Below are 26,498 nucleotides of genomic sequence, written 5' to 3' on the forward strand. Positions count from 1 at the left end.
GGTTAGATTAGGGCAAGTATTATAATGCATAGTTTGCGCCGTGTTTTGATAGAACTAGAAACACCGGTCAGTGGCTTGTGGCTAGTTCAGTTCGGTTGGCGTCTGGTGGTTTGGCTGGGATTCGGCGGGGTGACGTCATCGTCATCTGTGCGATGGGCCCTCCTGACGTCACCGGTAGAGACGACGTCGACCTACAAATCTACAGATAATAAATTCGGCAACGTACGGTGTGCGAAACGGCGCGGGTCAATGAACTGTTGACGTGTTTAAAATACGCACTAAGTGCCTTATCGCGAATGTAGTACGCGACTACGCGGCGCGGCCGGCGCGGTCTGCGAAGCTATACTTGTATTTGCAAAATGGATATTTATAGATGTCCGTGACGGATGATTCGCGCTATTTCTAAGGTCCTTACGAGAATCAGTGAGTAACAATTTGGATACAAACTTAGGTTTTGGAGTCTTGAGACTTTTTGATGAAAAACCTTTTTAGATTGTAGTTTAGGTACTTTATGTTTTCAATAAAAAGGTTTTACAGTGTACACACAGTATGAAACTGCAGAAAGTAGCCTTTATGAATTTTCCTGCCAATTTAAATTTCAAAATTAAAAAAGACAACAAGAGTGGCTGTCAAAATGACATTTGTGATTTGATTAATTTAATTCCAAAATAGTGATGTGCCACTTTAATTTTTGCGAGTTTTGAATTTTTTGTTGTTGTTTTGTTGTTATATGACGTAGGTATCGAAATATACTTAGGCAAGGAATGAGCTAACATAATGAGTCGTACCTACTATTCATCGAATATGAATAAAGCAGACGTGTGAGGTGAGCGAAACCTTTCTCAAGAAGACTTAACCCACCGGAAACTCGGGGAGAGTTCGTTTTACAGCTTGTATTTTAACGCTATTGATATCAAGAAAATGTGAGAAAGGAAGTGTGTCTGTCGTGCCGCTACACCATACATACTACACGCGAGTTCTTTGTGAAGCGAGCCTGTATGAACTAAGCGATTCTCGACGCGACATGGGCTTCGTGTAAGATTCATATTCGCGGTGAAAGGGCCGCTTTGGAAATGCGTTCGCACAAAGCATGGCACCCGCAGTAGCCGCTCTATCTAAGTATCTACCCACATATGCATTATGCGGCGGATACAGATCCAAGTTTCTTACACATACACGTGAAGTACGAAGGCCAGTTTTGTGTATGTGTCGCGAATACATACGGCTTCAATAATCAGCAGGTGAAGCGAACTAAAGCAAGGGGGTTATTGCGATTAACTCTTTTATCCCTTCGTTTCCATATCAAAGAGTAATGAACCTTGTTCCACTATTGGACGTAGTCGATTAGTAACCGTGTGATCTTTTCGGGTCGTGCGGTGAGATATTTCGCTTGTAATTGTACCTATCATAATTTCATTATTGACTGTCAAAAAATGGCGTTGTTTTAGATATTATTAAAAAAAAAACTAGTTTGTAGATGTAGATAGATGAGTATATCTAAAACTACCTTTGCTTAGCATTATTTCTTATTTGCATAAGTAATTCCTGCCTATTGGAAAAATAGTTTTCCAATCCAATTTGCAAATTCTAATTTGATAAAGAGTACCTATTTCCGTATCTTAATGATTCTTGCAAGATAAAAAGTTGATGATGATTACGATAAAAAAAAAATCATTAAGCAGTAGGTAGGTAGGTACCTACTTATATTTTTTCTGATTCATATAGGCGATTGTTTATAAAGCAGCCATAAAACTTTTGATCGTTTAAGTTTATCAAAGAAACTATGTGTATCAAAGGTAAAGTCTACTGTGAATCGATTACGACTTGAAGTAACGAAGGTCAGAGGGTTTGCGAGTGTGAGTGTATATGCAAGTATGCAACGAGCTCGGTGCGGCGTCGCCGCTGCTGCACGCCTGCACCGCCGCCGGTTGCAACACCCTCCCCCCTTCGCTCTCGGCTTCTCACTCGCCGCCGTCTTGCCGCTAGCCTGTCTCACCTCGCGGCCGGCAGCCTTGCGCGACGCGCCGCGCTCTTTCACATTCAAAATTATTTTCAATCATTGCAAAAACTCTCTGTGCAATAAAAATATCTCATCACTCGCTGCGGCCGCATTTATTCTGAAAGCAGAGAGATTCTTTAATTTTTTTTAAAATTTTCACCTTTGAAAGTTTGAATGCACTCCTCGTTGCATGTCCCGCGCGCGTCGTTATGAGAACCCCGTATTGGCGGTCACGTTGACGTCGCGCGGTGCCGCCATATCTGTCTCGGCCACCAACTAGCAAAATTAATAGGTAATTATTTTCGTGTACAGTGTTCCAGGTCTATTATATTGCAAAGTGATAGTGTGTTATAGTGTTTACTATCTTCTGGCATCCCATGTGCTCATTCCAACTGGATTCTTCTTGGAAAATCAGGCGCGCGCCGGCCGGTTCTTATCGAGTGCAATGCAGTTGCACTCTCAACTTATTGCAGTTTCGCATTTGCCAAAGTTTTATGCGCGGAAAGTTACTAGTGTTTATATTTTGATACAAAAGGACTATAAAAGTGATTTTACAGTGACTGTTCGTTAAAAAGTGATGTTTAATAACAATTTAAAAGAACTACGAGTATACTCTGTGTTATTTCGGTCATTGACCGCCGGATTTCGAATATCCTTTTGTTGTTAAGTGTAGTTGTTAACTTTTTGTTGTTGTAACTCAAATTTTCATTTTAGGCTCCAAAATTCGTTTCACATCACTAGAAGAATGCGATGACCCGCGCATTCGCTTTTTAAAAATCCGCTTTTACCCGGATGGAATGAGGAGTGCAGAATCCTATTGTTTCACAGTTTCTTATGTTTGAACATCATTTGTTTTTTTGTTTTTCGGACAATTAGAGAGTTGTCATTTCTTCCAAAATTACAAAAAATTGTAAAATAAGGTAAATATTGTTGTTGTTCTTGCATAATTATTCGCATACACAATTAACGCAGTAAGATAACAGTTTTGTGATGTATAATATCAGCATTGTCTCGCATTGTCGCTCTGTCGACAGTACATGACATCATCGAAGCTCCGAGAGAGCTGTGCCTACAGTAGGTTGCTCTTATAAAGTTAGTTTGAAAGTAGGTACCTAAAGGCTCCGGCGTTTATGTGTGTAAGTGTAGTGCGTGTTCAAAAAATTAATAATTGTGCAGAATGGCGGAGGGCAATGGAGAAATATCCATTGAAGAGGTCCCTGGCAAGGACTCTGACGTTGGTCGCACTCCGGATTACCGCAAACTCATAGAATATGGCTTGGACCCAAAGGTGAGTTTATAACTTAAAAACACACTATTATAAGGCTTGCTTACACACCTTTTGAACCCAAGAACAGTGATATAATACACCATTTATTAATATTTTCAACAAGTTCTGCCGTTGTGCAGTTTTTGTTAACGCAGAACTTTATTTGATTTTTGCTGCCTTACATAATGGGCTTAGCTTAAATTAGTATATAAACTTTTATGTAGTATTATATCTACTTATTGGTGTTTTTATAAACTTTTGAAAATTGATAAATTATCAACTCTTAAAAGAAATTTATATTAAAAGAATTAAATGAACGGTGACTTCAACATGCTTCCCAAAATCTTAATTTAAGTAAGAAATATCAAATTATCCTGTTATTTGATTAATGTGTTAAATAACATTACTGTTTATTTAATTAAGTACTCAAATAATACTTAAAAACTACTGTTCAGGTAATTTTATCATGTAGTAAATTGTATAGGTGTTTCATCGCAGAATGTTGGTCATAAGTACAGGACTTAAAAAAATCTTACAAGATTCTAATAAGAATTATTCAATAAAATTAAATACTCACTTGTACTTATTTATTCATATTATAACATAACTTTGATGATACTTAGGTTTGATGAGTTATTTACTCAAAATTTCACAATCTGAACCCATTCACCGACCCATTAGGTTCTTAACACGGGTCTCCTCTCAGAATGAGAAGGTTTTTGGCCATAGTCTACCAAGCTAGCCTAGTGCATAGGTAACATAATTTAAGCATTATAAGTACCTAAGTAAATAACTTGTACTACTTAGGTAAATTAACTTTGCCTAATGTTCCTACCTAGTCAAAATTCAAATTAAATACTGTTAGGTAATTTAGCAAATCTGATAAAATGATTAAATGTAAATAATAATCCCATATAAAATTAACATAAAGTTAAAGTATGAAGACCAAGACGTGTCCACTGGCAAGTTTTCTTGCAAAAGTTTCATGTCAATTTTTGCAAGTTTTTAGTACAGAAAACTTGCAGATTTGAATTGCTGCTAGTGTTTACACATAGCAAAAAGCTGACTTCTGGACACAAACTTTGTCAATACATTAGACAGGTCACACTAAACAAAAATGTTTGCGAGTTGAAACTCTTTTGCTTACAGCTTGGCCAGTACTAATATTGGCAGGTTCATAGAACACTATTTGTATTCAGAATGACACATCTAGTGTGTAATTTCATGGGATCTGGACCTTTGGCCTAAAATCTAAATACTACCTATAGTATGTATGTACAGCAGGTACCCATATTATAGACATGTACATGAATGTAATGTTACTATGATATGAAGTATGACACATATGTATTAGGTATGAAGTAGGTTGAAATCATAATATACAAAATTATGCCACACCTGAAACTTTACTAGAACATTCTCATAAATGGATATGGTTATGCAAGATAAATCAAATTCAAAAATTGAACCTTCTCACTTCATAATTTAAAATTGATGAATGAATTGAAAGTTTGTAGATAATGGTGCTATTTTAAAATCATTTAGTAGGTACTTAAATAAAAAAATAGCTAACCTTGTATAATAAAATAAAGTAAACAATAAATGTCATAAGTTGTGGATCTGCAGGTCGATTACGAAAAAGCTGCATCAATCATTGCTACAATCTCAATTGCTATGATTGGTAGAATTTATAGTGCTTCAGCAATACATGTCAAGCAATAGCGAGAGAGTGTCGGCCAGTCAGAAGTGATTACGATCGTCACATTGTAGCTATCAGTTTACCGTCATCGAACCCCTGGCTACCCTGTTCTAACATAAACTTTTAAAAAGTAAAATATCTGCATAATGATATTTCAATCTTATGACCTACCTACATACCTAGTAATTTATTAATTGTTTATAACATTCTTATAAGATTATTTAGGTACCCGCGAGTTACTTAATTAAGTTATAATATAAAAATGTGGCTAATTTTGTTATACACAATCTCTTAAACTAAAGTGACAGGTTTAAATATAGTGCTATCTCTTCCATAATACTTACCGAGAAAAAGGACATCATTAGATTAAGACCTGTCAGTTTAGTTTAGAGATTGTGTACAAGTAGAATTAGTTACATGTTTAGTTAAATGTACAATTAATTATGATGGGTAAAAAGCTTACAGTTTACTTATGGTTAATATTGACGTATTTTCTTACTTGTTGCAATATTACTTACTAAAAAACAATAGATATGGTTGTACGAGTATATCAGATTAGTAATTTATTAGCTTATTTACACATAGGGCCGATTTTTAAATAGCCTGTTAATTAATATTTTATTAATTTAGGAATAAAGACGTTTTGAGAGATTTTGTATTTGAAATCTATCAAATCGTCTTTAATCGTCAGTTAAAGTTCATTCGATGATTGAAAATCAGCCCTGTATCTAATAAACTAGTCAGTTTAGTAGTTTTAATGATAACAATTCTAGTAGTTATTACTAAATACTTCTACTTAACAAGATTCTTATTGGATTTGAGAAGTAGCAAAATCTTATAAGACTGATCTATTACATTGTCAAAATGTAAGTTAATTATGTGGCCATAGGTAAGGTTTGCATAACCACATCCAAATGTAAAATATAAATATTGTTAAGAAGTATGACCTACCTGACTTAACACTGGATTATCACCATACTCGAGGTTTACTTTAAAACTTTCTCTAGAGAAATTGACCTTTGATATGGATTTATCTTTGGCTAAATATAATTTTAATTTATCATTGTTGCTAAGACATTCTTGGGGGGAATTAAAATTAACTAACAAACTAGCCGATGCCCGCGACTTCGTTCGCGTGGATGTAGGTTTTTAAAATTCCCGTGGGAACTCTTTGATTTTCCGGGATAAAAAGTAGCTTATGTGCTAATCCAGGGTATAATCTATCTCCATTCTAAATTTCAGCCCAATCCGTCCAGTAGTTTTTGCGTGAAGGAGTAACAAACATACACACACACACACACACACACATACAAACTTTCGCCTTTATAATATTAGTGTGATAAGTGTAATAACAATGTAAGTATTTTATGGTAAAAGAGGCTGGGTTCCTGTATTGTTATTGTATTATCAAAATTAATGTCGTCTGTCTGTCTGTTCGTTATTTTAGCGGCTACCGTTCGCGTATCAATCCGATTCAATCCGACTTGGAAAATCCAAAATGAAACTTTCTACAGTTGTTGTCGGCACTTGCTTGGTGCGAGTCCTGTTCCAACGCATGTGGGCATTAGCTAGTAATTGGTTTTACTGTATAACGTGAATGCAAAATTTAAATAATAAAAAACAGTAGTATAGTTTTTTTTTTTTAAAAGAGTTCCACGAGATTTTCAAAAACATATTTCCACGCTGGTGAATTAGCGGGCATTATCCGGCTGATAATGCCTGCGATTTTCATCAACTATGAAGCCGGCTTACATCATATAATCACAGAAAACCGTAAAAATATGTGAAATGGTTAACTGATAACTATCGTTGCATGATTACGTGAAAGGTTAGTGCATTTTTCATAACATCAACTCTAGTTGAGAACAGATAGGTAGGTACCTAACAGAGTACCTTGTAGATGCGAAAGTGTGTGTGTGTCTTTAACGTTTTTACGGCCATACTGTACGCTGAACCGATATTCTATCTTTTTACCGGGAAAGTATCTTAATAAGGCTAAGAAGATATTATGTCACGCGGAAGCAAACTCCGGCCGTAGGCGAGGGTTTTAACAGCGCCGAGAGTTTAAATATTATTATTTTATTATATATGCATGATAAATAAATAAATATATCTTGTTAACAGATAAAATAATATGGTAATTACAAACAGATAGGGTATCATAGTCCTCGGGGAACCAAGGAGCCGACCAATGCTTAATGCTCCCTGGTTACCTAGGCCAAGGTACCCATTTCTTAAAACTAACTTAATTATCTATTTTGGCTAAATGACTGCCTCAACTGCCTCAACTGCCTGAAACGAATGACTGCCTCAGCTTGATGCGGCAGTCACTCGACTGCAGCGCTGGTTTTCAGGCATGACCCCTAGTGAGATCACGGCCGATCGGGGTTCCGGTACTTATAACGGTTAGGTAGGTACGTTTAGTTAAAACTCATTAGAAACTACCCTGAACTGAAACATTTGCAGGCTAGTTAAACAATTAGGTATGACATAATCCTTTATTTTCTCGGGATAAATACTATCCCATATCCATCTTCATCAGGATGCAACGTTAAGTGTATTTCTATGCTCAACAATAAGATCGGCTAGCGTTTGTACCTACTGTGAGAAGGTAACATGGAACTATAATTCACGTAGCATGGATTATGAAATAACTAGTATAGATGAGTCTACTATTTCAAAGTCTTGACATTTTAGGGAAAGCCCTGATACTAGCAAATGCATTGAAATATATTACGTACTGTTTTTTAGGGTTCCGTACCTCAAAAGGAAAAACGGAACCCTTATAGGATCACTTTGTTGTCTGTCTGTCTGTCGTGTGTGTCAAGAAACCTATAGGGTACTTCCCGTTGACCTAGAATCATGAAATTTGGCAGGTAGGTAGGTCCTATAGCACAAGTACAGGAATAAATCTGAAAACCGCGAATTTGTGGTCACATGATTTAAAAAAAATTTAAATGTGTTTCAATTTTCAAAGTAAGATAACTATACCAAGTGGGGTATCATATGAAAGGGCTTTACTCGTACAATAATTATCAAGGATACACCTGGACATTCGTTAGTAAGGATTAGTAATGTGTGGATAGGTGTTATGGATTATGAATATCCCAAAGCATTGAATAGAATAGAATAGAATAGATTTTTATTCAAATATACTTTTACAAGTGCTTATGAATCGTCAAATAATTTACCACTGACGTGCAGTCAGAATGTTGGACAGACAAAGTGAACAGACGGTTAGTCCTGTAATAACTATAATAATTGAGTTGATGAAACAGTAGAACCGCTCCTGGCATGAAGCCTGCTTGGTTAACTGGTTATAATCGTTGGACTGGTTTGCCTTCACTCGGACCAGCTTCCTGTAATGCTAAAGCCATATTATCTTGTATGCATTATGTAGGTATGCCATTTTGGCGCCATATCTTAGGCTCTGTTTCCTTTTGACACCTCACTTCATTGTTATATGATTTTCCCTGACTTTTTCACGTATGTTGCGGTAACTTTTGTCAAAGCTTGAAAGTAGCCTGAGTATTACGTCAACAGTACAGAATAAGGTAGTTATTGAAAATTCTCTAAAAATGCTCGCTCTGATAGCACTAAAAACAAGTCCGTGAAAAGGCTGAGAGTATGCTATTTCAATCAACATATTTTACGGAGGGACATCATACCTACCTTCATAATTTTGTAATACTATTTTAAACTTATTTAAGTTATAATAATAAGTTTTAGTGAAGTATCCTTCGTGTTAGTTCTGCAATTTTACCTTCTTTATTTACGCACGAAGTTACAAATTTCTTTTCTCTGTCAAAGTCTGCAGGGAGCATTATGCAAGGGATAGCAATTAACCACTATAGCTATCACCCTTCTACAATCTATAGTAGGTACGCGACAGTTTGAGATGGCAATCGGAGTGAGGTCGCCCCGCATACCCGCACAACACCCACGCACTCCCGTAACGGGTTTGCGCCGGGGCCGGTTGCCATCTCTACCTGTCGCGCACTATACATAGGTGTTACGACAAAATCACTCTCATTCTCTGAAGACCTAGTTACGAACTATCGAGACAGGAAAGACAAAATCACTTCACTATCTCAATCGTTCTCTCAAGGTTTAGTTTCTCAATCGATAAGGCTCTTAAGTAGTCTGCTTTCATTTCATTAGTTAAAGACACGTCTTTAGAGCCATCGTCTCATCACTAGTGATTGTCGACTTGTATCACGAAACTCCCCTTGACGCCTCTAATAGGATCTCTTCAATTTAGCTCACTGAAACGATTTTCTCCAGAGCTAAGATAAGCTGAACTATGGAAATGATCCGATGACATATGCAGCTCCTCGATACGCCCAGTTGCAAATGAATAAAATTGCCAGTGAATTACAATCTTATTTTATATAGATAGATTTATTTTACAACCCTAGGGCCCTTATTGCGACTCCAGTATAAAAACAAGTGTAAATTAAAAATTTATAATACCCCCGACAAGTGAAGGTTGCAGTAACTAGAAAAGAGCTGATAACTTTCAAACGGCTGAACCGATTTTCTTGGATTATAGCTAAGAACACTCTCGATCAAGCCACCTTTCAAACAAAAAAAACTAAATTAAAATCGGTTCACTCGTTTAGGCGCTACGATGCCACAGACAGTTACACAGATACACACATACACACGTCAAACTTATAACACCCCTCTTTTTGGGTCGGGGGTTAATAATACAACGAGCTAATTACAATACTTACATAAATGACTAGCGCCCCATCACTTCCCACATTATCTGCTCGTGTTTAGTCGGAAGATTGATCGCAAGATGCCGTACACAGAAAAAAGGTTTTTGTACCTACCTACTTTATTTTATCAACCAAGTTTTTAACTACTGGTTCTTTTCGGTAAGAACAGCATTCCAAGCAAGAGGTAGATTATTATGACGATTCAAAAGCACTTGTAAAAGTTTATTTAAATAAAAATATATTCTATTCTATTCTACGGTGATGCTAACCCTCTATGCCAACCATGACGATGTCCGACCATCTTATGGCTGGACAGATCGGCATAGATAGGTATATCGATTTAAAAGTAATTCAAAAACGATACCTACATTCTGAAACTTATTTGTAGTTTTCGTGCCTAATAGAGATTATACGCTGGCTGAGGATAAAAAAATAAGAAAACTTCTCTATGTATAAATTTTTAGATACCTACTAGATAAAATTGACAGTAAAATATGCAATAAATAGTAACTTCTACACTAGATTCCTGTTAAATGATGTCCTATAATTTCATACATTTTCATATGTGCTAGAGAAACAAAAGACAATAGCTGCAGTACGCGATTTTCCCTATTGAAAATGCTTACCATGCCTCCCGTGAGAGCGATCAAAGCCGATGTTTCCTTTCATACATTTTCATACGCGCAAAGCAGGACAAAAACACACCCAGACAGTAGATGCATCGTACCGCATTTCCCGAACTTGATTGATTCCTGTAATGTGTTTCATACATTTTCATACACTCCGAGCAAGACAGGCGATACACTAGGCGCAGCTTGCTGCATTATGCAATTTTCCCTCGGATTTTCCCTGTGGAAGCGATCGTAGCCCGCACGGTTACGCAATGCGTTGCAGTGCGGCCCGCGAAAATTCTCCCAAACTTTTGCACGCATGCGCAATGGAAATTTCATATCGTATCGGACTTAAGTTAGGATTTCCTAGGTTATAGCCTGCTTTTCAGCCTTCGTTGACTGAAAGAATTGACTCGCCTACTAAGTTTCAGTTAACCTGAAATTAGATTCCTATCAATTACAATCCGGGTATCTTTTAAACGAGTGAATACTGAATAGGCATCTTTTGGGTACCACATCATCACTTTCCATCGGGTGTGATTGTAGTCAAGTGCTTGCCTATAATGAATAAAAAAAAAAGATTAAGAAAACATTCATTTCATATTTTCCGTATTAGAATCTTGTAATGACCAATATTGATTTCGCTTTGTTGACGGGTTTAAGTTTAAACTGATTTATTCTGAACCTGCTTTTTAGTAGGTATTCGATGACTGAAAAAATTAACTCATCCACTGGAAGTTAATCCCTAAAATGAGATTAAGTAAAACATTAATTTCATACTTTAATTTTCGTATAAGAATCCTGTAAGATGTTCATATCATGTTATATGGGCTGGAAGGCATAACTCGTCGCCGCCGTCAAAGCCTAAAAAAGGCCTAGGTTCCTATCCTATAGCCCAGAAGATGCAATTCTTCTGATTCGCTGAACTTTTCCTCTAGATATTACTTATAAGAAGTATTAGTAAGATTATACTTACCATACCATAATAATTTTATACAAGTGCCATAATAATCATAATTGTAATGATCGCAATGAGTTTTGGGGGCCGATAAATCAAGCCCGTATTGAAACCATGCAATGTCACACCATGAACCTATAACTGCAACATGTGAAACTTGACAGGCAAACTCCTAAAACTGAGATTTATCGAGCGTAGGTAATTTTGAGTTTACTCAAACTTAGTTACTTAGAGCTAAAACATGCGAAACTTTTATTAAAGTTTTACTCCATAAAGGTGACGGCGCGAGTTTCTTGAGCGGGATTCCGCTAGTTTTGTCCGTATGCTGAAATTTTACTCTTCAGGTTCATGTTTTCCTATACGTCGATTTTCTAGCCCAGGCTTATTCTACGATAAAATATTTGCCTTAATAATAATCTAATCCTTTCCTATAATCCTTTCTAAGTAGGGACACAGACATGAGATACGAGTACTTATTGCAGCGTTAAATAAGCTTACAATATGCAAAATCTTGAATTTCTAGACTAAAGTTACAGAAGTGACCAATGGGGGGCGCCCATTGGTCACTTCTGAACTTTAGTACTTGTACGGAATTTCACAACCTACAACAGTAATCAAATAACTTTTATCTAAGGAATAAATTAGAGGTTTTTGTATAAGAAATTTGTCAAAACGTCATACTTATTCCTCAGATAAAAGTTATGTGACGATTGAAACATCGGCCCTTAAAATAGTTTGTGAATGTTATGAAAATTCTATGAATCTATAGGTATTATGGTACCTATAGTGCGAGACAAGTCGAGATGGCAATCGGGGTGGAATAGCGTGGGTGACGTGCGGATGTGTGGGGGCGTCCCCCCTGCCTCATATATGTATCGGTCCAGTAGTTTTAACAGTACGTTGATATATAATCAGTCAGTCAGTCAGTCACGTCTTCCTTTATAAATATAAAAAAGATTGTTATATTGCAGTAATAAGACATGTATTTAACGTCTTTTCCAGGTAGCAACCAAGCTCGACGATATTTATAAGACTGGAAAGCTAGCGCACGCAGAACTGGACGAGCGTGCGTTAGACGCCTTAAAAGAATTTCCATCCGACGGTGCTTTAAGTGTTCTTGGACAATTTTTAGATTCAAATCTCGAGCATGTATCTAATAAAAGTGCTTATTTATGTGGAGTCATGAAGACCTATAGGTGAGTGCCCTGATTTTTTTTTAAATTTAAGTTTCTCTCTTGAACTATTCTGCTTTTACCGTACAGTTAAGGAGGTGATGTTCAAAAAATTATATTTTTTAAATCACTTATTTTATACTTCAAAAGTGTCAGTAATGTTTTTTCTTATTGGACTTCAAATGTTGGATATAATATGTAGGTTTAAGGTAAAAAAATCTATTCGCATTCTGGCCAAAATGTGACATTTACTCTGAAAACACTACACAGAGCAGACCATCAACTTCAACTCGACTGCTTGAAGCGGTCGCGACTGCTTGAACGGTCTTGCGTATGAAAATGAAAGGACAATTATTGTAGCTCGCCATTCAGTCGCATCTGGAAGCAGTCATGACTCATGACTGCATCAAGTATGACTGCTCTGCTTGAAATAATTTGCCTTTCTCATACAGTTGTCTTTTGTGAAGTTTCTGCTCTTCTAGCTCTAGAAGGTACGAAATTATCACTGCATTTTTTACGCACGATTTAATCCGAAATTACTTATCGATTTGTTTTTTCAATTATTTTACTGGAAAATCAAACAATAGATCGGATTTCATCGGTCTATGTTGACAATAAAATTTTCTCACCTTTAATATTATGGAGATATTATACTGCATAGGATAGTGAATAGGATCAGAAAGGTGTACGCAATATATTATAAAAGCAGCTATTAAATCTGTTAGGTAAACCCTTTACTGATAAAATAAATGAAAGGGACACTCGCAAAATATTGCGTTCGTATTCGTACTCGTACGTTTCCGTGTGGTTGGGCTTCTATGACATCCTGTTTGAACTTGAAGGAAAGCTAAAGTTAAGGGCGACTGCACGTTGCCAACCAGACCATAATGTTTTTGCATCTCCAGTGCACTGTAATGAAAGATACAATTATAAAGCGCTTATAAACCAAGGGTCGCACGTCTGCCGCATCGAGTCACGCGGCGTAAATGTAGCAAAGGGTCTCACACAAACGTGGTTATATGTATCGAAGTATGTAGTTGCCGCGAAGCCTTGCAAAACGATGGGAAAGTTCCTCGGTGTACAAAACTAACTGGTACTTGGCGGGCACGGCGAATCGTGTCAAGACTGGAGATTCGACGCTTTGTGGTGTGATTCGTAAAGGGCTTTTGTTGGCATTATTCTTACCGGCCCATCCGCTTTGTTTGTGAATTTATCGTGCATTCTGTGATGCACAAATTCTGTAAGGGCAGATTTTTCATTCCTCGAATTAACTGGCTGTAAAGACATTTTGAGTTTTGACAGATTTTCAATATGAAAGTTGACATTTTAGCGTCAATTAAAAAATCAGCCGAAAAAAAACTTTTGGTCTAGCAAAAATATTCGAAAGAATTTTTGCACCCGGGTATTTTTGCTAAGACATGGGTGAATTTTGAAAGGTACCTACCGTTAAGTATTTAGTGCTACTAGTTATTTCGATAGGCATGGAGCATAATATTATATTTTATCTAGTTTGCAAATCGCGAGTTATTCTGTCATAACAATTCAGCGAATTCTTTTAACATTGTTACTTTCCTGCTCACATTCTTGTGTTAATAATGTTGGATCGTTTACGTATAAAATAAAAGTAATATCTTTCTTGTCCGAGTGAACTCTTGGGCAAATGAGTGAACCGGTGAGATGAGATAACTTCGTAGCTGTGGGAGTGTCAGATTTCCTATACAAGAACTATCAAATGTCGTTAAAGATTGGGCGATTGAAAGCCACTCTAAAGTAGGTTAAAAAAAAATTCTAGATTGTCCATCATTACATCCTAGCAGGTGTGACTGGAAATGTGTGTAACAATAAAAACAGAACCGATTTTTTTGCCCGCACACAGCAATCCCTATCAATTATTGGATGATGGCCAAATCGCTCGATCTGAATGTGGGTCATCTTGAAAAATTGATTTGACACTTATCGTTTGTTCCGTGTAGCACTGCACCAGAGGATGATGATTTTTATTAACGAGTGCTGCCACCTATTTAGCGCGTCCGCGTGACTCAAATGTCTCACAACATCAGCCTATCGCTGACTCACTCACTGAGAACGAATCTCCTCTCAGAATGACAAGTACCTTCTCCGTGTCCTTTTGGGGGTGGGTGCGCATACACATCCATGGGACAACACCGCTACACCCCAAACCACAGAGTAAAGATATGATATTACCTACAGAGAATCGAAAAAACCATCTACACAGAACAAGCCGAGCTGGCCTACGTAGTTAGGGCCCTATGGGTAAGGGCCGTCGACGTCGTTGCTTGCCATGAGATCAAGGGTGTCGAACTACTGTGTCTCAACACTGTGATGAATGGACGTCCACTACCTTGCGAGCTCCTGCCACCCTCACCAACACTACTCTTAGGGGAAAATGGCAATGCAGAGGACGACGCGACCATTACCGGACAGTATTTGGCCTAGGACAAACGACGCCATACGCCTTTCAGGATCCAGGTAGCAAGACGTGTACATGTGAGGATATGACCTACAAGGTCCAACCTCGAGGGCACTCCGATTGACTTAAATCGATCGAGAAAATCTTTCGTCGAATTTCGCACTATTTGGACTGTCCCACTTGGTTTTAAAGCCACACGGTACACGTACCTTTGCGTGACTAAAAAAGAAACAAGCAATGAAAATTTCCTAAGACGATGTGGTGTTCAAGGCGGCATTACATGGAAGCTGCATAAGCTAGCTTAGCTCAGAAGAGCTGGAGGAGGAGTTGTTGCTAGTTACCACCTTATTGGCAAAGCCGTGCCGCCAAGCGATTTAGCGTTCCGGCACGATACCGTGTAAGAAACCAAAGGATTATGGATTTAATGAAAACTGCCATCTTAGACTGCATCGTCACTTACCACCAGGTGAGATTGCAGTCAAGGGCTAACTTGTATCTGAATAAAAATAAAAAAAGAGTGGCCTGACTCAGGCTAGGTGGTAAAGTTTTACTTTGAGAGTATAATTTCTAATAGGTACAGCCCAAAAACTTTACGAACCCACCCACGGCACTTGAATAATCCACATTCGCATACAAGATTAGCTTGAAAATATACACTGAAATGATGCCAATAAAAAATTAAACCTTTACGATGCCACAAATTATAACAAAAAACTCGAAACAAAGTTAGAGGATCCATTTTTTTGGCTTTAATCGATGCATAAAGCATGCCTGTATTTTACAAAGAGTTAATCCTGTATGAGTGGAAAACTTTTGTCGCAACGTACCTATGAGTATGAGGCTCTTTGTGTCGTGAAAATTAACTACTACAGAAAATCTACTGCATACAAAAATTACGTTTAAGCCGCCTCCCGACGCCGCTGTGTGACCTTTATCCAATAGTCTTTTGACGAAAAACTGTCTGATTTTACGCCAACACAACGCTTTAATCTGCGTAAGCGCCTCTTATTTGTAGAACGTAGTTCTTCATATCGGATCGGGTCGGCAAGAGCTATGAGAAACCTTTTTATGTAAGTATGTCTTATAGGTATAATACTCGTAGATTAAAGAAACTAACTGAGTGACATCAAAGTACTGCCCAAACCGATGGGTCAAAATTGGTGGAAATTTTGCTTGCAGGTTTTCTATTCGTAGACGCCCACTGTAAACGGCTTGATACTGAAACGATTAGTAACACAAGAACGTTTAAATTAGTTTCACGACATCAATTTCACTTTTTCTTTTACTTTTTGTGACAAAATTTTTGCATGTGCAATTGATCAGAAAATTGATGTCGTGAAACTAATTTCGTGCCACTAATTTCGTGATGTAAATTCCGCTTAAGTGACTGTTTTCTGGTGTATGGTCAATTGGGGCAAAACTCAGATACCTAATATTAATTACATTCTTAAGCATTTAAATACGTCCCAGTAATTCGGCTTTAAATTTTGGGAAGTTGAAATGGATCTTTAAAAACCAAAATCCATGCCTTCAGATTTGCGGGTAAAAGCTATTGGGTTTAAGTGAATGCCTTAGTTCTGTCGACTGCGATTGGCGTAAAATTCACAAAGTTTATAATCTGAATGCACGCCATAAACACTGAACAGACATTGTTGGATACTTCAGCGGCGACTCATAACGTTCAAGATTAGATTACATGTGGTCATTATCCTCTGGAAGGCGCGTGACGCATATGTGCAAGCTCCTACCTACAAGTTTATACGACGGATGACAACCTTGAACAAAGAGCCGCTACCAGTGACATTACAATACGAATATTTCCTTGAAGTACGAGTGTTACTCATTCGGTTATTTTTTTTAAAGATTAGTATAAAGCTGGAGACTGACTTGTACGGTTTTGTAATGTACCATTCGAGGTGATCTTGTCCCAAGTGTGCTCCAATTTTTAACCAACTTCGAAAAAAGGAGGAGGTTCTCAATTCGTCGGAATCTTTTCTTTTATACCTGATCACGACTTAGCGATCTCTTCCAGACAACCAAAATGGTGCAAAGGACATAGCTATAGACTTATCCCTCTTGACATCATAAAATGTGCGTTGACCACTAACACCGGGGTGTTTCAGACAGAAAAGCAGAGCGGGGGCGCAAGGCGCGCCCGCGCTGGCCACCCCCGCGCAGGCCAAGGGGCCCGACGAGGAGAAGATCAAGCAGATCCTCGCGCGGACCGGGTACACGTTAGACGTCACTACAGGTGAGCTTTGCCAACTCCGACCGAAGCTTTAGACCTCTGCTAATAAAAGCAGGGTTCGAAGTGATAACTATCATTGGGTAGGTATATTATAAACTAGTTGATGCCCGCTACCTTCATCCGCGTCGATTAAAAAAATATATATATATCTATAAAAATCCCGTGGGAACTCTTTGCTTTTTCGGGACAAAAGTTGCCTATGTTAATTTTTCGGCACGCAAACTACCTCTGTACCCATATAAATTGGATAAACGGATGAGTCTAAGAATCCTGTGGGAACTCTTTGATCTTTCGGGATGAAATGTAACCTATGTCTGTCCCCAGGAAGTGAGCTAACTCTGTACTTTTCAGCAACTTCGGTGAAACTGTTGGGCCGTGAAAAGCTAGCAGACAGACAGACACACTTTCTTTGTAATAAGTATGGATATACATATGTTGATGAATTATTATGATCTTTGATAAGTAATTGCCAGTAACATTCAGCTAACGCATTTGAGGTTAATGAGGTGATACTCCACTAAGTAAAAAATCCCACCTAAAGTCACGAGGTTTGACAGTTTTAAATTGAATTTAATGTATCTGTCCTTTGCTTATTGAATTGGTAAGAAAAGGATGGGAATGCTTTAAAATTTTGTTGCTATCAGAACAATTGTGTCTTGATGGCTTTTTTCTCCATCTGTTCCCATTAATTCTTATTTCTGTTCCTTTTTCAACAACTATACATTTCTTATTTTTCTTCCTCTAAAACTCCCTTTCGAGTCTATTTTCTTTTTCATTGTTTGTAGCCTTAGGACGTTTGTTATCTTTACAAACCAACACTTCTACTTTTACGTAACCAAATTAATAACAATTAGCCTTCTATAGGTACTTTTCAATATACTATGTATAGGTAGATTTAAGATACGGTATCTACTTTAATGCGAAATCCGATAGGTCTCGGAATTAGCACACCCGATATGAACGAGCATGGCGATTGCATAATTATTTCAACTGTACTATCGCAATACATACATTTAGATAAAATCGATAGTAGCTAATGAAGTTTATTGGAATACATTATTTTTAGATCTATATCAAAGATATTTAGTTTTTAAAAATTCCGTGAGATCTTTTTATGTCACTCTCCAGGTTCCGTTACCAAGCAAAAAATCACGCTGATTTGTTGTTCCGTTGCAGCGTGATTGAAGGACAAACCAACTAACAAACACACTTTCGCATTTATAATATGGGTAGTGATTGTAGCAGAATTCTGTTAGCGTATTTCTGCTAGATTTGTTATTGAACGGATCTGTATAGATGGGCTGCATTTGCACTGCAAGCTGACTGAAAAATTGCAGTTTTGATGTGGTTTGGTGCAGATGAGAAACGTAAAGAACTACGAGTAAGAAAATGCAAAGTGAATTTTGGCAATTAAAGTAAGAACCCGTGTATCAGCTAAAAAGGCTACTGCCTTAGTACGTGGGACAGTAGCATCTCTGGGCTGAGCTAACGTGGTCGGTCGGCACAGGTCAGCGCAAGTACGGCGGGCCGCCGCCGGGCTGGGAGGGCGGCACGCCGGGCGCGGGCTGCGAGGTGTTCTGCGGGAAAATCCCCAAGGACATGTACGAGGATGAGCTCATTCCTCTGTTCGAGCGATGCGGCGACATATGGGACCTGCGCCTCATGATGGACCCTATGACGGGCACCAACCGCGGCTACGCCTTCGTCACCTTCACCTCGCGCGACGCCACGCAGCGCGCCGTGCAGGAGGTAACACGCGCCCTCCCCCCACACGCACACACTAGCCCCAAACGGTTTACTAGAATAACGGTGCAACCACATAGCAGCCTGTCATGTAGCCACATTTACAGCCTCAAGTGACTTCGCCGGCGAAGACCGCCCAATTTCTAACGTCACCCATAGGTTAGACTCACGCCACAGTCTCGGGAGCGTACGGATTACTTAAATCTAACCAACCTGTGCATCCCAACGTCAACCCTCAGAAGCCGCCCTTAGGAAGACGTTATTCTCTGATGCCTTCGAGCCCTAGGGCTTATTTTCAGGCTGCGAGTCGCCCTCTCCAGTGACGCTGTAGCGGCCCAGATGCACAATCTGAAAAAACCGCAATGTAGCGTCGAGTCCTGTCACTGAAACCTTCTTTCTATAGATCTATAGAAAGAACATGACGTGGTTTGACATCATAACATCTATGACCGCTATGTGGAGGCACCGCTCTCCCAGGAAACCGTAGCGTCCGTAACACAACACACTCCCACAACTCCCACTGCTTGAACTTATTTTTTTTCTCTTGTCTTTAAGCTTCGGCGTACATGCCCTTCGGAGACTGCCCTCAGAAATACGAATTTGTGTTGATAAATTTAAATTCATAAATAACTTATTCTTTATAATTAGTGTTCAAAATTATTAAAAAAAATAACTTTTTTTCTTTGAAAGTGCGGGGTCTTGTCGATTCCAAATCATCTGACCCTCTTTAAAAAAAAAATCACGCATAAACAAAAATGTGTCATTTCCATTTCATCTACTTCTATAAGAGCTTTAAAACGCGATGTTGTTTTTAGTTTCGCAGTTGAAAGTTACAACTTATAATTCTTCATTCATGAAATATAAGAAATTTTAAATAAATTTGGCTTTATGAACTCTATACTATAATTTATTAGTGATTTATTCAGAAATAAAAAAAGTTCAGGTATTGGGAATTCTACAAAATGGGTGTTATTAGTTAAGAGAGTGGTAAACGATACCATTTAAAATTCCCATTGGCTACAATTTAATTATCTTGCGAAAGTATATCTTTTCCATTTGTTCTATTTATTTCTAAATATATGATTATACCCTTGTAAATCTGTTCAAAAAGTTACCACTTTCAATATCTTGGCAATTCAACTCGACAAAAGTTGACTTGTGAAGCCGTCAATTTAAAGATTGGTGGCAACTTTTTTTTTTTCTTGATAGCTTCGCATTGTTTTCTATAAATTCTCGTCACCTCCCGCTGATATCTGCTGATATCCCCATTCTGCTGAGCTTCCGTCATTGTTGCGCCAAAAAAAAAAAAAACTACGCTTCTATCCCTACATGAATATTCACAAATTCTTCCCTCCACTCATCGACTAGTTTAGATATTAAATGTCTATAATCTACATGTAAAATTCAGTCATCCATCCATTTGTATCATCCTATAATTTTTCTCATTCAGTATAATTTTCGAAAGGAGTTAAGTCGCATCAGATCAGATCATCAACTCATTATTGAGATAACTATTGACTTTGGTAACAAATTGGTAAATTCTTTAGTTGCCACCAATCTTCTCGAGCTGAAATGGATGTTGTCAAGCACATCTGTAGCACAGTGTTATCGCAAAACATAAGCTGAAACAAATTGAATTGGTAACACTAAATTGTATCTAAAACTCTAAACTGATATAGAATATGTCCTGTTTTATAATTGGTGATCGATCAAAATGAACCAAATTCTAATTTGACATCTACTTTCCAGGTGACTCGCCGAATGTTTAAGTATAATCCCTCAAAAATAACTGAATCACAGCACGATAGCTGACCGCAATTTGGCGACTTCGCTCCTTGTATATTCATCCATTTGTTGGGTGGAATCATCACTATAGTGCGTACATTTTGAGAATTCACTTGCCATTTTTGCGGTATGTGTCAAATGTCGTGTCAAAAGTGCGATTTCAGTCCTGTAGCTCGATTCCGGGAAACCTGCATCATTATTACAATCGCAATTCTTGTTATTGGCTAAATTTATGCTATTCTTGTTGCAACAATGCAAAGTAGCCAATAGTAAGCGAGCGTCAACCAATCAAGAGGTGATTGCGATCTTGATATTGTAGCTGTCATTCTACCACAATCGAACTATATAATCTAAGCCGTACTTTTGGCATGACAGTTTCCACATAGAGCAAATATGGCGAGTGAGTTCTAGAAAATTTATGCATTATGAATTAATTGTATGGCAAGGGTTAGATTTTCTATAAAAGTCGCGCCACCGATCGATTGTGGGATCAATTATATTATTACAATCTCAATTGTTGTGATTGGCTGAATTTATGGCGTTCTTGTTACAACAATGCATAGAAGTCAATAGTGAGGGAACGTCAACCAATTATTTAGAGGTGATTACAATCCTGACATTGTAACTACCGTAATCGAGCACTTATTGATACCTCTCACATTTTTATCAATATACTGCAAATTGCGCGTGAAGCCCAGAATATTGCGATATTTATTGACAGTCTGAATCTTGCCTACAGCCATTTTAAAATCCCTGAAATTCTGCCCATAAAATTAATAAAAATATATTTCAAAAATATTTAAATTCAACCTGTTCATATCTATCAATTCACGACTTACAGCTTGCAAATTATATAAAAGTCTTCAACAATGACACTGAATTCATTATCAAAATTATATTTTACAGATTGCATATATCTAGCTTTAATAACTTTTCTGAGTGTTTTACGGCAAGTGGATATATAATAATTGTTACTAATTTTTGGAGTTACGCCACTATGATTCAACTAGATAATAAATTGAGTGTCACATGTCTTGTACCTAACTGATGATTCCACCCATGTTCGAAGTCTCCAAACTGTGGCGTCATTGCAAAACTACTGTAGTTCGATTAACCGCTGGTACTTTTGCAAGGCGCAATCATTTGCCTGATGAATATACGTAAAATTGTATTCACAGTCACACTTGGGAGATTTAGGTCCAATTGCATGACAGGCGGTCAAAGTTACGCCACGTTTACTGTTAAACTTTTACCGCCAATAAAAAGCAAAGTGGGCTCACACGTCAGTAGTCGAACCTCTATGATTAAGGTTAAAGGAAAATTTTGTTCTTAAAATAACAAACACTGACTAGAGCAAGCCATTTTGTTTTTATTGATGGTCAAAGTTTAACCATAATCGAAACTTAACTTTAACCCCCTTTCATGCAACTGAACCTTAGATTTAAGCTTTTACCATTTAGCATGACATTAATATCCCTTTGATGGTGACCATATAAGTGATCAAATTACGAATGTTCGTCACTATAACGACGACGGAATACACGCATACGTCGCTTGTACGGGCACCGTCAATGACTTGTAATCACTGAAATGTCAATGTGCAATCATAACACCTGTAATCTGATCTAGCCTCGCTTGTCCTGAGATATCATCCCGTCTTTCTGTGCACCTCGTTCAATTTTAAGTTGCTTTCATTATTTTTTGTTACCACCACACTTGTACTCGCTTGTTTTTATTTTCACTTCATCAAACGGTCCACTTACAGGGTTAACTTTCAATTGGCTTCCAAAGTTCTCCGGCTGAGAATGTAATATATCTCAGGCTCTCCTCTTTGCTCCGTACAACACTGTCGGCTTATCATCAGTACAGTTAACTCATCACGATTGGCTCTAACCGACATCATCACGCCTCGCGCCGCGATGTCCGCTCTGCCCGCAGGCGGGGACGGCCCGCGACCGATCGCGAGACCGCTCGGCCCGACCGATTCCAATTCGAAATCGGAACCCACTTTTCAAAATTTTTCCCTTATTATTTTTCCCACAGCTCGATAATCACGAAATAAAACCAGGGAAGACTCTGAGAATTAAGATTAGCGTACCGAATCTGCGACTTTTCGTCGGCAACATTCCCAAGTCTAAAGGCAAAGAGGAGATACTGGAAGAGTTTGGTAAATTAACAGGTAAAGTTGAAACCGAATGACTTTAATCGAGTTGATAGTTTTGGGTTTTGCGTGGGCTTGGGTGGGTCGGGTGGGTTATGGGGTGGGTTGGGTGGTGTGGACCGCTGGCCCCGCTTGCTCCCGCTTTCCCGCAATCCGCCTCTCCAGTCATGCCCGCGCGGCCGCGCGGCCGCCCGGGCCGGGCCATTGGCTATTCTCCCAAGAATTATTCTTGCAGCTGAATGATTATGAAATTCGAAAGGGGAAAAAGATTGGCGTTACGGTTTCCTTTAACAATCATCGTTTATTCGTGGGGAATATCCCTAAGAATCGAGATCGGGACGATTTGTTTGAGGAGCTTACGAGGCACGCACGTAAGTCCTTGTCGAATTCATAATAAATGCTATTCAGTTGGCGGCGCGGCGCGGCGCGAGGCAGCGGCCGGGCCAGGAGGCCGAGGCGCCCGAGCGCCTCGCGCCGCGCCGCGCCGCAGTAGACGCAAAGGAAGTGTACCCTGACGATTGGCCTCCGCCTCGAGAATGCTCACTGGTAATGACTGGAGAATCTTGCTGTTGTTCTCTAGACTTCTTCAGTACCGTATATGTTCTCCTGGAATATCGTTTGATTTGCTTCATATCGTAGTTGAGATCGATTAAGCGAGGGTTGGAGGGGCTTTGTATGATGACGCGCCGTAGTCGCCGCCAGCCACTCTATTGTGATTGTATGATTGCAGCCGGACTCGTAGAAGTTATTATATATAGTTCGCCCGATGACAAGAAGAAAAATAGAGGATTTTGTTTTTTGGAATACGAGTCTCACAAAGCGGCGTCCTTAGCTAAGCGCAGACTGGGAACTGGTAGAATAAAGGTTGGTATGTTACCGTGTATGTTGTTCACGTTTGATTTTGAAATGGGCTTTGAAATTAATTTATTTTTCGGCTTACGTTGACTTGAAATTATAACAGGAGGACTTTGTGCAGGTATGGGGCTGTGATATTATAGTGGACTGGGCAGATCCCCAAGAGGAGCCCGACGAGCAAACTATGAGTAAAGTGAGTACCCATACAAAATATTAATTATATTCATCTGAACTAAATCTACATTAACACTACAAGTAATTGGTTTGACTAACATTCTATTATTCCCACAAAATTTGTGACTGCATAACATGCCAATTTGAAGAGAATTCAAATTATGCGCACTAAAAATTTGTGAATAAAAAAAACAAACTTTAGAAGCGAAGCTTCTGGACGATTAAAATCTAACTCCCAAAAAGTAGGTATATTACGAACTAGCTGATGCCCGCAGCTTCGCCCGCGTGGATTGGTCAGATCCCCTGCAGCATCAGGATTGAGGAGTTGGACTCCAAATTTTTTTATGAAACAATGTCGCAAAGTTCCTCTATCGATTAAAAAAGAAATGACGCAAATCGGTTCAGAAATCTCGGAGATTTCGGTGTACATAGGTAGAAAAACACAACTCCCTTTTTGAAAGTCGGTTAAAAAAGTAGCCTATGTTACGCCCTGGTCAATCCTCTACTTGCCTGTGAAAGTCCCGTCAAAATCGGTTCAGCCGTTCCAAAGATTAGCCTTTTCAAACAGACAGACAGACAGACAAAAATTTTCAAAACGTGTGATTCAGTTATGGTATCGTTCAAATAACCATATGAGCTTAATATGAGGTAGTTATTTCGAAATTACAGACAGACACTCCAATTTTATTTATTAGTATAGATGAACAAACGAACGCAGCGATGAAATGCACCTCATTCCATAAGTAGTCGAGGCAGCACCTATGTATATGACTATGTTGATATTGGGTTTAACGACTCTCACGGGGGTTTTATTAAGTTTCTAAGCTTTGCCAAAAAAGGGCAATTTATCGAGTTTCTAGTTGGACTTGGAGTGAGTGCATGGATTTGGAAAGGAGATGAAGTTTATGCCTGCATTTCACACTGCTTCTGAGCACATGTTCGCTATGAATTCGCCTAGTCGCTCGGCTGGCTAGTCGATAGTGCGTAACGGCTCTTTAGACTTCACGGTATGCTCTCAAATCTGATGGTGTTTGTCAGGTGAAGGTGTTATACGTCCGGAACCTCACGCAAGACATCACGGAGGAGGCGCTCAAGGAAGCCTTCGAACACTACGGCGCCGTCGAACGAGTTAAGAAGATTAAGGATTACGCTTTCGTCCATTTTGAAGACCGAGATTGTGCAGTTAAGGTTAGTTAAGACCAAAATTATAGTTATTCGTCTTTTCCCTTTATAACCTTATCCCATTTCTAGCTGTCCCGCCCTGGCATCGGTCGAGTGGAATTTTTAATAATTGGTTAGGGGTTGGAACTTCCAAAAATCCTGAAACACGTACTTTTTCTGAAAGCTTTAATGCCAATTTTCATGGATATGGCACTTGAAAAGTTAAGATTTTCGTTCAAATCGTCTCCTATTGAACTCACGAAAAAATTAATTCACAGATGACGAAGTCCATCATTAATTATTACTTTGCAGTGTTCTACATAAAATTGTTAGGCAAATCTTGTACGACGGTATGGAACCCTTCGAGTGCGAGTCCGACTCGCACTTGGCCGGTTTTTTGAAGAAATATAGGTGTATGACATTTTCTTAAATGGATTCCTCTCTTGTTTATAGGCGATGCAAGAGATAGACGGCAAGGAATTGGGCGGCGCTCGCCTAGAGGTATCGCTGGCGAAACCTCCTTCAGACAAAAAGAAAAAAGAAGAAATTTTACGCGCGCGCGAACGTCGCATGACGCAGATGATCTACGGACGCGGCGGGTACGTTCAATTTACCACATTTTGTTTTAATTATCAAAATTTCATTTTTTTGCACAACGAACGATTTCATAGGCTGGGTAGCACATTGTTGCCCATTATCATTAAGCGAGACAGACTGCAAGATTTTATACAGAATGCGTACAGTCACCTTCTACCAGGCGTCACACGATTACTTCATGGCTTTTTATTCGTAATTAATTATATTATTTGAAACTAAATGAGACTCGCGGCTTTGGCCGCGTAGACTTAGACTGAAAAATCCAGTGAGAACTCTGATGCTCGCGATTTTATCTACGTGGATTAAGGTCCTTTTTAAATCCCGTGGAGCAAAAGTTGCCTATTTATAATAAAAGTTGTCTGTCCTCGGGATGCAAGCTATCTCCTGTACCAAATTTCGTGAAAATCTGTTAAAGAATAGGCCCTGAAAATTAATAGATAGATAGACACACTGTCGTATATTTACAATAATATGGATAGATTTAAAGTACCTATGTCGCTTAAGTTCTAACACCACGTAATTCAAAATTAGGGAGAGCGAAAAGATTTGCTATTTTCAGAGGTTTGGTTTGTTATACAGTGCAGTTGCTTTTTATTCCGTAAAAATTTTGTTAGTTGTATGTTTTCTTATTTCTGACTGGCCGAACGACGCGTCTTTCGATTATCTCGTGGCTTCGAAATTTAAAAACCGACCAAAAATTACTTATGTGGTGGTAAGGCGGAAACAAACTTTCGGACGCGTGAGTTATATTATTTATCTGAATAATAAAGTGTAGACTGAACAGTGCAAACTATCGAACATAAGTAGCGGACGTAACTTTAGGCCATCTTTGAGCGCTCGGACGTCCGATAGAATTCTGGCCCGCTGGATGTTTTTGTCAGCTGAACGTTTTCAGCCTACAGACCTATCTGTC

The 26,498-nt window shown here is 38.6% G+C and overlaps 1 protein-coding gene across 12 annotated transcripts in view; it reads left to right on the forward strand.

Moving 5' to 3' along the window:
- The first annotated feature begins 308 nt into the window (after positions 1 to 308).
- Positions 309 to 26,498, forward strand: part of LOC123869182 (heterogeneous nuclear ribonucleoprotein R) — a 36,770-nt gene continuing 10,580 nt past the window's right edge. For 4 of the 12 annotated variants that reach the window (XM_045911950.1, XM_045911957.1, XM_045911956.1 and 1 more), the window contains exons 1-11: positions 1,978 to 2,291; positions 2,714 to 2,919; positions 3,176 to 3,287; positions 12,261 to 12,454; positions 16,985 to 17,112; positions 18,617 to 18,858; positions 22,681 to 22,816; positions 23,529 to 23,662; positions 23,760 to 23,846; positions 24,866 to 25,015; positions 25,442 to 25,587. In XM_045911950.1, the coding sequence (XP_045767906.1) occupies positions 3,177 to 3,287; positions 12,261 to 12,454; positions 16,985 to 17,112; positions 18,617 to 18,858; positions 22,681 to 22,816; positions 23,529 to 23,662; positions 23,760 to 23,846; positions 24,866 to 25,015; positions 25,442 to 25,587 (1,328 nt within the window). In that variant the 5' untranslated portion in view covers positions 1,978 to 2,291; positions 2,714 to 2,919; position 3,176. Of the gene's footprint in view, positions 424 to 1,974; positions 2,292 to 2,713; positions 2,920 to 3,175; positions 3,288 to 12,260; positions 12,455 to 16,984; positions 17,113 to 18,616; positions 18,859 to 22,680; positions 22,817 to 23,033; positions 23,170 to 23,528; positions 23,663 to 23,759; positions 23,847 to 24,865; positions 25,016 to 25,441; positions 25,588 to 26,498 lie in introns of those variants that run through there. The other 8 variants (XM_045911959.1, XM_045911961.1, XM_045911953.1 and 5 more) reach the window with 7 other exon arrangements.

This window comes from Maniola jurtina, chromosome 10 (genome assembly GCF_905333055.1).
Source record: "Maniola jurtina chromosome 10, ilManJurt1.1, whole genome shotgun sequence".
Classification (NCBI taxonomy): domain Eukaryota; kingdom Metazoa; phylum Arthropoda; class Insecta; order Lepidoptera; family Nymphalidae; genus Maniola; species Maniola jurtina.